Here is a 17,079-nt window from a genome sequence, read left to right as displayed (position 1 = left end):
TCTTATGGGGGAAAATGTGTCATATTACAGAGGGGTGCTGGAGAATCTAGCTAAGCTAAGGCCGTATCTAGTTGTTCAATTTAACATAACTCGAAAACCAGCCTATTAAAAACACAGAAGAGTATTTTAAGAATCAAAACATGAAAACCTGTTATTTCTGAAGGAAGTAGAGTATACCTAAGAATAAATATATACTGATACCACTACTTCTGAGATTTTATGACATTTTTTACCAAATCCCATTAACTGCTCTCAGATAACATACATACCTTTAAACTGGCAATATTTAGAAAGAGTATGTATGTGAAATCATGCTTTTTATATTCAAATATGCTAAAACAATAAGAATTTCTGTTATTCAGTGTAACTTTCAGTATAACACAAAACCAATTCAGCCATTGGGGGGGGGGGGGAGGGAGAGGCAACTTGCATTGCAGGGTTCTGCTTCCAACAAGTACTCCTGCAGTAATTCTGCACTACTGAACAGATGCAGAATTGATGCGCTATGCAGAATTCCCCCCCTCCCTCCCAAATACATTCTGCTGGAAAGGTGTTGCAGTTATGTCTTTTGCCAACTGGGGCTGCTGTGTCACCAGAACAGAGAGCAGGCGCTACTAGGTCAGCGCCAGCTGCATATAGGGAAGAGAAGAGGCTGCCTTCCTCACAATGCCCCTGGTCAGGAAGCATGGAATATGGGGGATGGACAGCGTGGGGCACATGGGACTTCTTGGGGGGGGCGGGTCACTGACTGAGGCAGGGGCTGAATGGGAGTGGGGATTCAGGAACACATGGGGAGGGGGTGGCTGAGTGGGGGCACAGGGTCACATGAGGGTAGGGTAGAGAATGCAGGGCCATATGGCGTCAGGGGGTTGCAGGGCCACATGGGGAGATTGTGGAGGCTGCGTGAGGGCACAGGGACACACGGGAACAGGGAGGTGCAGGGACAAATTGGGGGTGTGACTAAGTGGGGATGCCAGGCCCACATGGGGATGGGGGGGAGGAGGGTGGCTGAGTGTGGGCACAGGGACACGAGTGGAGGGGGTGGCTGAGTGGGGGTACAAGGCCACATGGGGCAGAAGGAGGGGGGTGCAGGGCCACCTGGGGATGGGGGAGCAGAAGTGGCTGAGTGGTGGTTCAAGGACACATAGGGACGGGGAATATGTGCCTGACTGAATGACAGAGGCTAAGGGTCAGCCAGGGTCTGCCTGGTGGAGGCTCCCTAACAATCCCTCTTCCATACTTCTCCCACCCACACTCAACAACCTTCCAAGTTCACATCTAGGCTCCTTTCCAGCAATTACTTACCTCTCCCTCAGCTCCTCCATTACCCCTGACTCCCCCAAGCCTTTTCACTGCTTCTGAGGGGTGCAGGAAATACATTTTTGTACTGTAATTTAAATGAATTATTAATACAGAATTCTTGAGTAATATGTCTAGTAAGAAATCTACTTGGCAAAAAACATTTATTGAATCTTTTTTGTTGTCTGTATTGGTACAGACATAGGTGCTGACAGGTATTTTGAAATAAATTACTAAAATAATTGAAACTGGTGTGATTATATTGTGTTATTTTGACAAAATATGCAGTATTTTAAAATATTGTACACAGAATTTTTAATTTTTGGCACAGAATTCCCCCATTAAAGGGTCATTAAAGGGCTAACAGTCTGAAAGAGCTGCACCAGCAGATTTTACAGATCCATTTTGCATCTGCTTTTAGCTGCTATTCTCCATTCTTTCTGCCTTGTAGTAGCTACAAAATCTGCTGCAGCAGAGCATCCTGACTGCGTATCTTCACTTCAACAAACCTCAGGTGGCTCATCAGAAGCAGAGCTCTGCAAGGTAGATTTCACCCTCCCCTCCCTATATCAAGCATATCTAGTGTGGATGGGGTGAGAGGAATGCCCAATATCTCCTTCACGGTTTATTGTAAGCTCTTCTCCCTCCCCTGCTGGTGTGGTGAGAATGGGGTAAGTAAGGGCTGATGTTAGTGCTGGGAGCAGACAGAGAAGAGGGAGCCGAGGAGGTGAGCCCACCAGTGTTGGAAGCCCATATATCTACCACTCTGGGCCATAAATCCTGAATGGGCTAGGACAGACACAATCTCTTGCCCCATTCAGTCAAGCAATCTTCCTGACCCTATATGTCCCTCATCATGCTTCCATACTGCGCATCCTAAGACTGAGGAGAAGGGGCTCCTTACCACTGTGAGATCCATGTGTCATAGAACAGTATCTCCACAGCAGCAGCTCCTCTGTTTATGAAGATGAGGATTGTCATCACACAAGAGAACAAGCTGAGAAAAAAATGTAGGTCACGGTTCTCCCCAAACCCAGCTAGGATGTTCTCTCCCACCTTTTCCTTCCCTCTCCCCTGCCACGTCAATTTCTGGAATTCAACTTGAGTGATCGTCTCTTACTCTATGTTCCTGTCAGACACTGGCTGGGGTGAATCTTTTTTTCTTTCTAGGTTCTTACATCAAACCCATCAGTATGTGGATGCCTTGATTTGCTCTTGGTCTCTAGGTTCAATCAGAGCAAGGCTGTAGGAAGTTCCATGTCTGTCTGTCAGAGTCTCAACTGTGGAAATTCGTCCTAGAAGAATACCGTTTATCTATTCCTTTTACTAGATCGAAACTGATCCTTTGGTGGTGTTCGGGGGGGGGGAGGGGGGAGGTTATGCAGCACATTGTACTCTTAGCTGATTTCGCTTTAGTATTTTTTGTATTTGTCTCTTTTGCATGGTACTCAGATGCCTTGTGATAAGGACATTATAAATGTATTACACAAAAATATATATATAGGGGGGGGGGTCGGCACCCTGTACAATTTCCCCCACATTCCCAACAGTCACCTTGATACAGGAAATACTGAAAAACTCTTAATGTGTGAGAGCATTCCGACGCCATCTGCTGGAGCCCACTTAATTTGAGAGTGGGAATCTACGAAGGAAAAAGTGTAGATACTAGACTAGAATTACAGGGAAATGTATTTAACAAATCATTGACATTCTTTAATATTTCCCATGACAAATTCACCATAATTCCAGTGCGAAACTAGGATTCCTTACCACACAAAGTGCAATTTGATATAAATAACCAGGTATTTCCATTAGCTTACTGCTAGATTTACTACTTAGTTACAGCAGCTCATTTTATGACTAATATAATACTATTTCATTTCCCACTTTTTTATTTTTTTTAAGATTTGCAGCCTAGCATACTCATTTCTGTTATAACAGGCTCTCACAATATAACATGCTTGGTACACAAAGTATACCTTAATAAAGATTAGTAGAAATAAAGAAGTCCTTAAAATAGAATCAAACAAATTACAACTGTCTACAGACTCATTTGACAGCAGATCCTAGTTCATGAAGTTGCCTTAAGATAATGTTATTTACGTTTTAAGCATTAAAACAAAATGAAAAGTTAGTATGTTACAAAAATTGGGCATCAAATTACAGCTATAGCAGCTAACAGAGATGAGGAATTTGTGATAGCAAGATTTTTAGTGCTCAATCCACTATATATAAGATATACAATGTGAACCAACTGAAAACAGCAATTTTTCCCTGATCTCGGTCATAGTAATCAAGTTATCATATTAAAAATTGTATTTAACAACAGTTAGAAAAAAAAATCAGAATAATTTTTAAGGGCCTGCTCCTGCTCCCTTTGAAGTCAATAGCATAATTTCAATTGATTTTAAAATGATGGAAGGTCAGACACTTTGCTCCGTCCAACAATCTGAATGTTCAAAATGTAAAAAAGTTTCACTATGTACACATGGCAAAAGAGTTTGTAAAATCATTTCTTTAAAAAACAATTAATATTTCTGAGAGCACTGATAGTGATGATCACCTTGCTAAAGAGTTTGACAATACAAGTATGGCAGCACCATGTAAAACAGCTTGCACAATTTATATCCTGTTTAAATACCATGCTGCTATTTTACTTGTGCTAGGGGGCATGGGGTGTCTGTACGCTACCGTACGTGTAGATATAGCCTCAGATGTTTTTGCATCAAGTGAAAAGCCTCCCAGAAAACTACTCACTACAGGCTACCCTGAAAATTCTGCACATTAACCATGTTTTGTCAAATTTTATCAACTGATGGACCTGCTCTGTGCATACCATATATTGGATGTGAAACTCTTAATATCAGAAACGTAAAATGTATGATACTGTTCCCATTCACAAAATAAAATATAAAAAATACAGCTACAAAGTCTATTTTAAGAACACTCCACTATCACCTTCTCTCTCATTTTTAGTACACCTCTACCTCGATATAACGCTGTCCTTGGGAGCCAAAAAAATCTTACTGCGTTCTAGGTGAAACCGTGTTATACTGCACTTGCTTTGATCCACCGGAGTGTGCAGCCCCACCACCCGGAGCACTGCTTTACCGCGTTATATCAGGTTGCGTTTTTCAAGGTAGTGGTGTATAATAAAATCAACTTACCAGATTTGTGCTTCTTGTGTTTTGCTTTCTTTTTTATGATAAACAACTTATTCTGGATCTCAGGTTTGTAAGTTTTGAATGGGTGAGGATGAATCTCACGCTTTCTCTGCAGGTCATCACGCTTTCTCTGCAGATGTGCATTCAAAATGTCTTTCAGTTTCTTTTTTTTCTTTTTCTTCTTTTTCGCCCGCATCTTAGTAAGTTTTAGTTTCTTATTATTCCATAGTGAATTCTCCAAAATCATTTCTCTAGTAACTTTGTGGCATTTCATGTCTGGATTGTTGCTATGACTCCCATTCACATGTACTTGGCAGGTTTTAAGGGTATTGGTTTTTAATGGGCTGAGCTGAGTTTTTATTAGGGAAGCTTCGTGATCTTTCTCTCCATTTTCTACAACCCTGATTTCTCCTGGGCTGAGAGGTTCCCCAAAGCCAACAATTTCTCCTGGACTAATTGGCTTCTCCTGGTTCTCTTTACAGCAACCAGGATTTTTTTTGTCACAGGCTCTATGCATTTTAATTTCACAGTTGGGTTTCATTTCTTTTTCCGTGGTGATACTGAAGCTATCCAAGTGAATTTTTGCTGGACAACAAAGAAGAGAATCCATACTTTTCCCTGCTTCTAACTTACAGTGAGGTAGCCGCTCTTCTCTACCACCAAATCGGACTTCCCCATTGCTTTTGCTGACATACTCACATTTCACTTTCTCCAATTTAATCCGTGATACTTTTTTTACTTTGATGGGTGGAGCTGGAAATGCAGGGGCTTGAAAAGGCTTCTGTTTGTAAATCCGTACATCAGCACCACAGAACTGTGGAAAATGAACATAGGCATTCTCCAAGAAATCATAACCAAGGATCACTTCCCTGCACTCATGGATAGGCTGCCCAAGCACAGCATCTTGAACATCTTTTTGTGTTTCATATACAAAGTCACAGAGGCCTTTTAGCAGCCATACTTTTTGGTAGAAAGGGAGCTCATGAAATGGTTTTCCCGTCAAAGGATTAACTTCCCCAAGGACTTTAAAAAACTGGGGGCATAGCCCAAGCTTTTCTGCACAGCCATCAGGGTTGTCAGTTTGCCCCACAACAGTGTACCACTGTTGCACTTTCTGTCTAAGTGCTGCTTCCCAAGTCCTATAAGGAAGAGTTGGTCTTCGATGCAAGGTAGATCTGCGATGAGGAGGACTTAACAAAGAAGTCATTATTTTGGATAAAAAAGCATTACACTGAGGCATTAGAAGACAACGTTCCAACTCATAGAAGACTATTTCAGGCAAGTTTAGAATTTGTTGTGCTAAACAAAGGAAATGACCAATAGCTGGAATTTCCCACATGGTCTCCATCCTTGTAGGTGCTGCTTCAGCTAAAAGTGACTTTTCCCATTCTTCTATTTCTTTCTGACTAGCTTCTTCTGCCTCTTTTCGTTCTTGCTCTCGTAGCCTATTGAAATAAAAGAAATTTCACAAAAATTCAGATGTGATTTACCTTAAAAAAAAACAGTGGAGAAAAGACAGAAATACAGAATGAAAAAAACAAATATACTTTGTTTAAAGCAACAAAGAACACAGCACGTAAAATCAGAATTCAGTTTGTCTTTAATATGGATTACATAACACATCAGTACTCAGAATGGGAAAGTGTAGGTGATTATATTTTACCTCTACTTCAATCTGCTGTCAATTGGAAAAAGAGGTGAGGGATGAGAAAAATCTTGGCAGATACCATCAGGTATTCCCCCAATAACACTTCTACAGCCCTTTTATCAGCAGACACTGTTTTCTCATCAAGTATCCAATTAAAATCCTATTGAACTGCATAACTCTTGGAAATTTTACCCTCATACTGCTGTACTGTGACTTCTAACAGCCATCTTGTCTCTTGTTTTCATTTAACATTTTTCTGATTTATACATAAATATACCCACTTAACTAAAGGTATTGTAATGTATACATCGTTTTTCCATGCGTGTTTTATTAACCAATGTGCAATATGGGTTTAAAAGAACAAATAAAATGTGAGGATACATAAAGAATGAGATGGAAAATAACAGAGAAAAAATAATATTACATTTATAAATGGTATGCCCTCAGCTGAAATAATGTATTCAGTTCTGGTGCCACATCAAAAAGGATACAGCAGAAATAGTGTGTATTCAGAGGCCGGTGATATAAATAGAGACCTACCCAGAAAAATTTCAGTAGAGAGGTTGAAAAGACTAAAGCTACTTTAGACAACACACGAATAAGAGGGAATTTGAGAGATGTATACAAAATAATAACTAGTATAGAGAAGACAGACAGGGCACTTCTATTTACCTTTTTCATAATGCAAGTACACAGGTACATTCAATTAAATGCAAAGGCAACAAAATTAAAACTGATTGAAGGAAACGTTTTCACTACACACAAAATTGGCCTATGGAACTAATTGCCACAAGATAGGATAGAGGCCAAGAGGTAGCAGATTTCAAAGAAGAACTGGACATATGTATGGACAGTAAAGAAAGATTTTTATTGTACAATTTGAATGGGGGTATAAACTTTCTTGTTTGAGGGCATACACTAGGCTCTAACTCATAGGTTTAGGAAGAATTTTTCCCCATGGAAAAGTTATTCCAGAACTGCGTACTACAGAGTTTTACACTTTCCCTTTGAAGCATCTGGTACTGACCATTGTTAGAAACAAGGATACTGAGCTAGCCCAATCTCTGGTCTGACCCAATACTGCAGTTCCTAGTATCTTATTTTCAAACTGCTTGCCCCAATTCTCCCTCTCAGCACACAACTGAATTAATATAAAATACAAATTCAAAGGATTAACTCTTCCCAATTAAGCCAAAAGACCCAAACACTGACTCCATTTGATGACAGAAAACTAGTAAGTACTAGCCTCTAAAGTATACATAAAAATGTATAAAGTGGCAGATTTATGTCTATGTATTGCATTAATAGCCTAGTTTAGATTGCATCTTTGTTGCAAAGAGGGAGAAATATACCACAGACTAGCACTTGTCACAGAGTAAGTATGCTATATGTATTTATGAATGTGCAAGAACTACAGACAAGTATGTGATATCAAAATGTAATTCCAATGAAAGTTTCATCTGACAAATCATGAGGAAAGTTCAAATGGTTTGTAATTGATCCCCAAGATGAAGTTTCCTAATACTATATTGTTGGATATTTGTTATTTATGTATCTATTAAATGCAGAAAGATATATTGACGCAACACTAAAGAATTTAAATTAAAAATTTTCAGTAAAATCAAAAGTTGATGTTCCCACATTAGGGTTAATTCAGCCACATTATACATATAAGGCCAAAGCTTGCTTGCTTTACTTGGATGATTAAGCCCATTGAAGTAAACAGGACTACTTGCAAGAGTAAAGTGAGCTGTACCTGTCCTGCATTATATTTCAAGGTTAGCAATTACAGGCAGTCCTCGACTTTACAACATTTGACTTACTACGAACAGCACTTGCAACGTTTCTGAATTGACCCCGATTCAAGTTACAACAACTGGTTTCATCTTTACAACACTCGGTCCCCACAATGGAGTGTACTGTGGTTCTGAGTTACAACATTTTGACTTCGGACACGATTTTCATGAACCAATTGTGTCGTAAGTCCGAGGACTGCCTCTATTAAGTAGTAAAAATATATGCCATTAACAAACACACATGTGCAAAGGTGTCCGAATTAACTGGGAACCTTCACGTCTACATTTTCTAACTTTTGTCCACTGAATTGTTATACCTCAATATTGTACTAACATAGGGTTTCTCAGTTAATTTCCTGAGGGTGGGGCAGTAGAATAGAAAAAAGAAAGTAAAAAAAGTTAAGTGCTCAACACCCACTCAATTGCCACGCACTCCTAAACCTCTCATCCACCTGCAAGAAGCCTGCCGTTCCTTCACAACTGTATAAGGTGGCTTCCACATGCCTTATTTCCTCCCAAGCAGCCAAATACTCTAACATACGGTAGTGTGTTTATTTGAATATGTGAACTCTACACTGAAATAGATGTACAGGTAAGTTCTGTATATCAGAGCCATGGGCTTGAAAAAAGGTGGGACTAAAAGGGTTTCTGCACCTTGGAGATGGGAGCGTCAGGGTTGCCACTGGGAAGGGAATGGTCAGGTTTAGCAGATGGTGAAGGGGGCCTGTCACTAGGAATAGCTGTTAATAACCAAAACCAATCCTTAATTTATTAAAGATGTTGAAATGACAGCCAAAGATCGCATGCAGCCACACCCATGCAGAATATAAATAGTAAATGTGGCTATATAAATATTTTCCCTATATAAGTAGTAAAAAGCACATTTAAGGTTTTTCTTATTTTACTGTTCTGATTATTAGTTCAATAGAACTTTAACTACTTTCAAAAATATTTTCAAAGTAATTAGTAAAACATTCATGCAATTAGTACTGCATTGGTGAAATGTATAGGCATCAATATTCCCTCAATTATTATTATTATTATTTTTTGTACTGAGAGGACTACAAACTCCACTGAACATTACATTTTTGTCCTCCAGCCGCTTTCTTAAAAGAAACACAAGTGAGAGGTGAGCGGGGTGGGGGATGCGGGGTAGAGGGTGCAGTAAGGGGTATGTATGGGAGGGATTGTGCGTGACTGAGCTACAGTGTTTAGGAGAGGTTCTGGGGGGCAGCCGGGAGAATAGGGTGTAGAGAGGGCTGCTCCAGGGTGGCTCCTCCCCAGTCTCACACATTAGTCTCTATTGTCACCATTCATGATGTCCCAGAGGGAAATGGCTTGCTATGCAGCAGCTGATTTAGGAGTCTGGGGGAGAGAGGGGAGAAAGACAAACACACACACACACCCCACACCTTCCCTGGGCCATGGATTTCAGACCATGCCCACTGGGGACTCCCAGGAAGGGGGCTGGGCTGGAGCTCCCTCCCCTGCTGCCTCTAGGCATCAACTGCCATGTCCTTGGACACAAACTACTGGGCAGATGAGACAGGTATGGGGCCAAAAACCCATGCAACTAGTGTAGATTTTATTGTTTTTAAAAACCTGTTCTTGAGAATGAATCTACATCATTTAATAAACATTTATTGCACAAAGTCTTTCCATATTTTCCAACATTTCATTTTATCACACAGTATTTTGTTGTGGTCATATTTTATCTCCAGTATTGCATATCTAGTTTGGAAAGAGAACTTTCAAAATTTTAACTATTTGAAATTAACATAAAAATAAACTGCTGGATGGTAAATATATCTGAAACAAATTAAGAAAGCAAAGTATTTGTGAAAAAAAAAATCACACTCTCCCTGAAAATTATTTACCTGCTACTTTTAAAAGTAACAGAGTATGACAGAAAGCGATTAAAAAACTATTATTTTTTTTTTGCTATTTATTGATTGCACCTTGTCTATAGATAATAGTTTTTTAATCGCTTTCTGTCTATTTATGACATCTTATTGGACATGTCATTCAGAGAAAAATGTTCAGTTCAGATATTTTTATTAGTCAGATAATACATAGTATTGTTTTGTTGCAGTCATTCTTTACAGGTAAAAATAAAAAATAGACTCCCTTTTAAATGTTACTTTACACACAATCACACACCAAGTATTGAAATCATGTTTTGATTTCTAGTTTCTAGATTGATGTGGTTAGGTTGACTCTATGTCAGTGTAGACACCAAGTTGCTTAAATCAACTGTTGCTTCAAAAGCCGTTCCACAATGCCCCACACTGACACTTAAATCAATCTAAGCAATCCTGGTGAGGCACTGCTGACACAAGGCGTGTACAGTAGACATGCAAAAGCAATTTAATTATTCCAGTGGCGGTACGTCGATGTAACTTAAGTCAACTTAATTTTGTAGTTTAGACTTGCCCTCAGATATTTAAGGCCCAAAACTGGTGTTTATAAACAAAACACCACATCAACCTTAACTACCCAAGAAGTTAAAAGATTGTCAGAGAACAGCCGCTTGACATGGCATGCTCTACTCCCAAGGAGGCAGAAATGGGGGCTAAGCAACCATGGAAGTTAATGTTGTTTGATGCTTCATTAGTTTCTCCTAATGGTGGTCCCCACAAAAAAGTCACATGAAATAGATGTGAGCCAATTCCAGCATGGGTAGCTCAATGGTCATGCTGCCATTGACGAGACTTGGCAACTATGCAGTGGCATCATGAAGGTACATGAGCCAAGATCCATGAAATTACCTGCGGATCTCCAGCCTAGTTCCTTTCCATACTACTGTTTTCATATCTGGAGGAGATAACACAGAAATAGGCTCCCTTAGACGACTTCGGATTTAATAAGTAAGTTCTCCCTTTCCACTATTTTCTAAATGGATGTGGATCCTACGACCTTGAACTACACATTATGACAAATGAAAAGGAGAACAAGCGATATGCCCTATCAACATACAGTCCTTGTAAGTATGATCCTCAAACATAGTTCACAGAGCCCCAGAACAGAAAAAGAATACTGTGGGATAAGTTTGGGATTGATAGGAGACAGTCCATAAGTGGATCTCTTTCAAAGTGCTCCACAGAATTAAATATTTATTGAACAATACTTTAAAACATCCTATACAGAACATATAAATGGACATACACACACCATACAAAGAATAAAAAAGGTAATTGATTATATGCTATCAGTATCAGGATGAATAAAACTATTCTCAAAATGTATTGAATTAAGGAATGTGTTGCTCTAGACTAAAATGTATATGTAGTTTTTTATTTCAACAAGTGTGGACTAAGAATGTTTCAAGTTACTTGTTTTCTGCACTTCAGTAGTGACTGCTTATAGTTCTGCTATAGTCATACAAAAAATGGTCATAGGGGAAGTATGGTACATCAGGATTGAGCAAACAAGGAATATGTCCATAGACTACTACATTCTCACTTTCAAGTGCTATTACAAATTTCCTGATATTAAAATATCAGCAGTTTTAAAATCATTTACACTATTACAGTGTTTGGGAAATTTTCCAACAACAAAAGTGAATTAAGACTAATTAGAGCTTTGCGGATACCATTTTGTAATGGTAAAGTTACGTGTAATTCATGGCACAGTCGCAGTAAAAAACTGCAACAGAATTTCACACTATGGTCACAGTAACCTAGTGGACTCTGCTGTCACACATTAACAGTTTGTTAGTTCACTTTGATCTAGTTCTCTTTGAAATGGGACTCAATCAAGGTGAACTAATCACCTGTTAATGCACAGCAGCTGATCAAGGCAAACTTATGACCTGTTAATGTGCAGTAGCAGGGTCAACATGAACAGTTCATTAGTAGGCACTGACCATCTGCTGCACGTTAACTATAGGTCAGTTTCCTTAGATCTGGCCCTTTTTTCATTGAGAACTAGACTGATGCAAAACTAACAAATTGCTAACATGTGGCCACAGGGGTCCATATAAATGGCAAAATGGTTCCATGACAGTGGTGACCTTTCAGTGTTGAGTTCAAATATATGGCAAAATTCATGGGTTCTGTGACAGTGGCAATCACCATGATGTAATTGTGTTCTTAACTATATTATAGTCCAGGGTTCAAAAGTGAACTCTGTACCACAAACAATAGGTGATGTATTTGGTCTTCCAGAAGAGAAACATTTGAGAAATGGAAAGGCAAGACTACAAAAAAAATTTACTTTTTCCTTTTACCTCTTTTCTTCTTTTGCTCTCTGTTGTTCTTCTTGTCTCAGAACCTGAACCATTATGGACTCAAAAATGCCTGCTGTCAAGCCTGCTAAACTGCGAGGTGTGGAACGACGCCTTGTTGAAGTGCATGCTGTTCCTTTCTCATCTTCCAACCCATAGTACCCTTTGGATGTTACTGTTATTGTTGTCTTCTCTCTCAAGTGCCTTGCAAGAAAAAATAGATCAATGCAAAATAATTTTTCCTGACCAGCAGCAATCCAGTACCTACACCTTTAAAACGTACAACAACTAGGTTAGGTCAGAAAAAACTGATATTGTTAGAGTGTCTTCACTATCCACAACTGAACTACCAAATTCTTCAGAGATCAAATGACCACTCCTTTGCAAAATATTAAAAACTTAGATGCCATCACCTGAGAATTTTTGAAGACCTACACTATTAAAATGCTGAATAGCTATCTCCTAAATAATTAGATTTTCTAAATTAATTTCCACATGATGTATTTTTTAAACATCTATACACACAAGTTTCGGAGAAAAACTCAGTTCTCGCTTTTTCTTTTGGTGCAGCAAAATCAAATACTTTCTTATTTCTCCAGTAATTACAATAGAGGGAGGGAGTGCCTTCAAATCCTTGTTAATTCTTTCCCTACTTCCACACAAGTATTATATATTTGAGCTCAGACAAGGCCATTTTCAGAACACAAAAGCATTCCAAAACAAAAGATTTGTTGCAAACTCAACATGACAATTTAAAATTTGAAACTTTGGCAGATTACAAAATTGGGAATATTTTACTTTGAAATATTTACAAAATGAAATAGCTGAAAACAAAGGAATAATCTTTTCTTGTTATGGATCTCTCTCTTACACTATGTTAGGAAACTCTAATGAAGTTTAATGATAAATACTTTTCACAACACTGTCTTTTTATTCAATTAGTCATCATTTTAGATTGTGTAATTTTTCTTGATTTTTTTTTTTTTACACTCTTTTCCTGGGTTACTTAGGGTGACCAGAGAGCAAGTGTGAAAAATTGGGACAGGGGGTGGAGAGTAATAGGAGCCTATATAAGAAAAAGACCCAAAAATCGGGACTGTCCCTATAAAAATCAGGACATCTGGTCACCCTAGGGTTACTAAAGGTAAGAACCCAAACCGCCACCAATTTCCCAGACTGTACCTAACAAATTAGAGAATGTCTTTCTCTACTACAAATAAATAGGGAAAATATATACACAATAAGATATTAGACTTGTTAAAGACTGAAGAGCTACAGGTTGTTTTGTAAAGAGTATTAACAGCAAAACAGAGAAAACAAGCTACCAGTTATTAATAATAAGACTAGGCAATTATATTTTGTAAGCTAAGATGCAAATAATAGTAATTCAGGTTATGAAATGTTATGAAGGCAAAAAATAGAGATATTGGCTGCCAACATACTTGAGGACCTATTATTATTATTAATTTAATATATTCCCTGACATACTGGTGCAGAAGTTTTGGGAACAAAGAATGCACAAAAGGGAGCTACCATCAAAAAAAACAAAAAACAAACTTCTCACATTCAGGTTCATAGTGTGCGCAAAATGCCATTCCAACATCACCCATCACACTGAGGATGAACAGAATGAGAGCAAGAAGCAAAATATAGGTATTTCTATAACACCCATGTTAAAGTAATGTCTCTTCACTACCCCGGCCTGAAAATGAAGCAGTTTAAAGTAGGGCTTTGGAGCGGAGCCCAGAGCTGGAGCGCGGAGAAGCTCTGGAACAGTGGAGTTGCAGGCTCTTGCCTGGAGCTGGAGCAGAGCACAGCTTCAAAGCCCTGGTTAAAAGTGTAATCTTGGGAAGTGTCAAGAACAGAAAATTCCCATCTGTACTTGTACACTACTTCTACTTGTTCCTCTCCACTGTAAGCATAATAAAAAGGTCCATATATTGGTCACTTATAGACCATACTGCAATGTACTCTGAGGATGTAGTTAGGGCCCACTGGCAAACAAACTGGAATAGCATGCAGCAGGCAATAACAAGGTAGTACTTAGATTGTAATCTCTTTTTTAGGATGCAAGATCTGCAGGGCAGGAACCTTGTCTTCCTATAGGCCTGTACAAACCTAGCACATTCTAGGTCAGTGGTCACCAACCCGTCGATCACATTCAACTGATCGATCCTGGAAGATCTCCAAGCGGGACTGCCACTAAGACAGGCTCTCTGCCTGTCTCCGCCCCAAACCGCTCCCAGAAGTGGCCAGCATGGCCCGCGGCCCCAGGGGTCTGCTTTTGCACACTGCTTGTGCTTGTAAGCACCACCCCTGCAGCTCCCATTGGCCAGGAATGGGGAGCTGTGGCCAATGGGAGCTGCAGGGACAGTGCTTGCTGGAGGTAAATGCTGCCCAGTGGGAGACCACACCCCAACCCCCTGCCCTGAGCCCCCTCCCAGAGCCAGCACCCCAAACCAGCCCTGAGCCCCATCCCAGAACCAGCACCCCATACTCCCTCCTGCACCCGAACACTCTGCCACAGTCCACTCCTGCACTCAAACTCCCTCTCAGAGCTTGAACCCTCCCCCTTGAACCCTGCACCCCAATCCGCTGCCCCAGGCTCAGCCCAGAGCCCCCTCCCACACTATGAACCCCTCAGCCCTAGCACAGAGCCCACACCCCTTCCTGAACCCCAACCCCGTACCCGAGCCCCGTGAAAGTGAGTGAGGGTGGGAGAGAGCGAGTGACGGAGAGAGGCAGGGATGGAGTGAGTGGGACGGGACTTTGGGGAAGGGGCGGGGTAGCTTCTAGGTTGCCCTTATATTCAAAAAGTAATCTTGGGCATGAAAAGGTTGGAGATCACTGTTCTAGGCACTGCTGTAACAAAAATAATTTATCAGAATGGTTGCCACTTGCTCTGCAACCCCCACCCCACTTGTTATCCTCAATGGTAATCCTTTGGCTGATGGAGTCCAAATCTGAGCTCAGGAAATTGGGACAAGACTATCCTTGGCGAAGAGCTCATGATTATGAAATATAGATATACAGGAGATAAAGCAGAGTCCAATTCTAACCATATTTAGAGTAGTCTCCCAAATTACTCAACACAAAAGGAATGAACCACCAACACAATAAACTGGCATAAAAAGAGAAGAAAGATTAGCTCTACTTACTACAGGGTAAACACTGTGAGCAACAAAGGAATCATCCGAGTTTGTTAATTTGCTCCCTACCCACCACCTTGTCAAAATTCCTGTAGTTTCACCACACAATGTACCATGAGAAAAATCAGGGCACAGAACTGAGTAGCAGAGCTTTGCACCATGGGATGTCTACCCAGAATACTGAGTGGTTAATTCGAAAAAGCACAGAGCTACATGGACACAATGATTAGCAAGGAAAAGTACCTTAATTTGGAATAACTTCAGTTAAATGGAGTTAAATAGCTTCACTTACAGCAAACAAATTGGATTTAACATCCCCATATAGACTTGGCCTAAGAGCTTGTCTACATGGGAAGCTATGACGACTTAATCAAAACTGAGGTTAAGTTAACATACATTAACTTCAAAACTTTAGTTACTTCATCTTAACTTTCCAGAGTGCCCCCATGTACACTAATTCTAATTATAGTCTGATCTAGAGTGGTGAAAGGAACGAACAGAATTAGATGGCAATTAGGCTGCCTGGCAATGAGATGAGTGCACAGGTGATCAACACAAGGTAATTTCTGAGATACTCCACCTTCCACAGGTGCAAGAGTGCTTAGCTGAAAAGCAATCCAGTACCTACCATGTGTGTATATTTCACAGACAATACAGTACCAGAAGAACTACAGTTACTAGATTTTTAACATCTAGCCTATATCAGTAGAAGTGTCTTTAAATGCAGAGGTGTGTATATAGTTTGAGTTGGAGATTGGATTACTACCCTTATAAAAAGATTGCTCTTTAATCAAAAGTCATGCTTTCATACCCAAAGAATATTTTTATAACAAATTGTGTGTTTAGGTTAAAAAAAAAACCTTTACTGCACAAGAGCTTCATCACCTGTTTATCTGTACATTCACATGCCAATTAGTAGGTAGACTTCATTTTAACAATTTATTGCTAAAGAATGATACCTGCTTTTTATGCCACAAACCTCAACAAAAATCCTAGTTAGCATGATGGTACTGAAAAAATTTTTCTTCCTTGGTTGCAAATCTTATGAAAGTTTTCATATTAAAGCAATATGAATTTTCTTCTTTTCCCTTCTTTTGTATCTCATTCAAATATCTTTTGCAGCTGTACTGTTTTATGACCAGTTTCTTCTCACTTTTAACTGATTTTTTGGGGAGAGGGGCTTTTGTGTTGATTTTAAGTGTTTTTTACTTTATCAAGTTCAGCTGAAGCTTTAAAATTACACACATTTTCATCAGTCCCTAACTCTTAAGGATATTAACAGTATGGTACCTCATTTAGCCAGTTATTGAGTGACTCCAAGCATTCACTTATGTTCAGAAACAGAATTCAAGGTCAACAAATTCACTGTGTCAGTTTGCTTAGGAAGTGGTTTTCAGAGTATCTTTTAGATCTATAGAGAATTTGATTCTAAAATGCAACCTTATATACCGAAGGTTCCCAAAACATTTTTTGTTGAACCATTCTTCCGAGATTAGTGTTCCATGAGCGCCCCCTTCTTCCTAAGAAACAGGAAGCCAACAGGTCACCGATAGTCATGGGTGCGGATACAGTGTGCCCCATATTTAAAAAACTTCTGTTACAAAGTGAACTCATTTCTTTACAGATATGAACTAATTTTCTCTTTTCAAATGTCCCATATCTGACTGGAAAAGCCTTCTAACTGACAAAAGCTAGACACAGTGCACCCCAAAGCCAGTCTCCTGTGTTGTCTAAGGGGAGCTGCTTCAGATAACCACAAGCAACTAAGCCCCAATCCCACTAACAGCATTGGTGCAAC

At 39.6% G+C, this 17,079-nt stretch overlaps 1 protein-coding gene across 2 annotated transcripts in view; it reads right to left on the bottom strand.

The window, feature by feature from the left end:
* The window catches only part of KIAA2026 (KIAA2026 ortholog), a 73,625-nt gene that overhangs the window by 48,738 nt on the left and 7,808 nt on the right, over positions 1-17,079 (bottom strand). Inside the window, exons 2-3 of one of the 2 annotated variants that reach the window (XM_039544163.1) lie at positions 12,136-12,336; positions 4,467-5,908 (exon numbers count right to left, since the gene is read on the bottom strand). In XM_039544163.1, coding sequence (XP_039400097.1) covers positions 4,467-5,908; positions 12,136-12,336 — 1,643 coding nt within the window. The remainder of the gene's footprint in view (positions 1-4,466; positions 5,909-12,135; positions 12,337-17,079) is intronic. The other variant, XM_039544164.1, reaches the window with a different exon arrangement.

This window comes from Mauremys reevesii, linkage group 6 (assembly GCF_016161935.1).
Source record: "Mauremys reevesii isolate NIE-2019 linkage group 6, ASM1616193v1, whole genome shotgun sequence".
NCBI classification, from domain to species: domain Eukaryota; kingdom Metazoa; phylum Chordata; order Testudines; family Geoemydidae; genus Mauremys; species Mauremys reevesii.
This window is presented reverse-complemented; position numbering and strand designations above follow the sequence as displayed.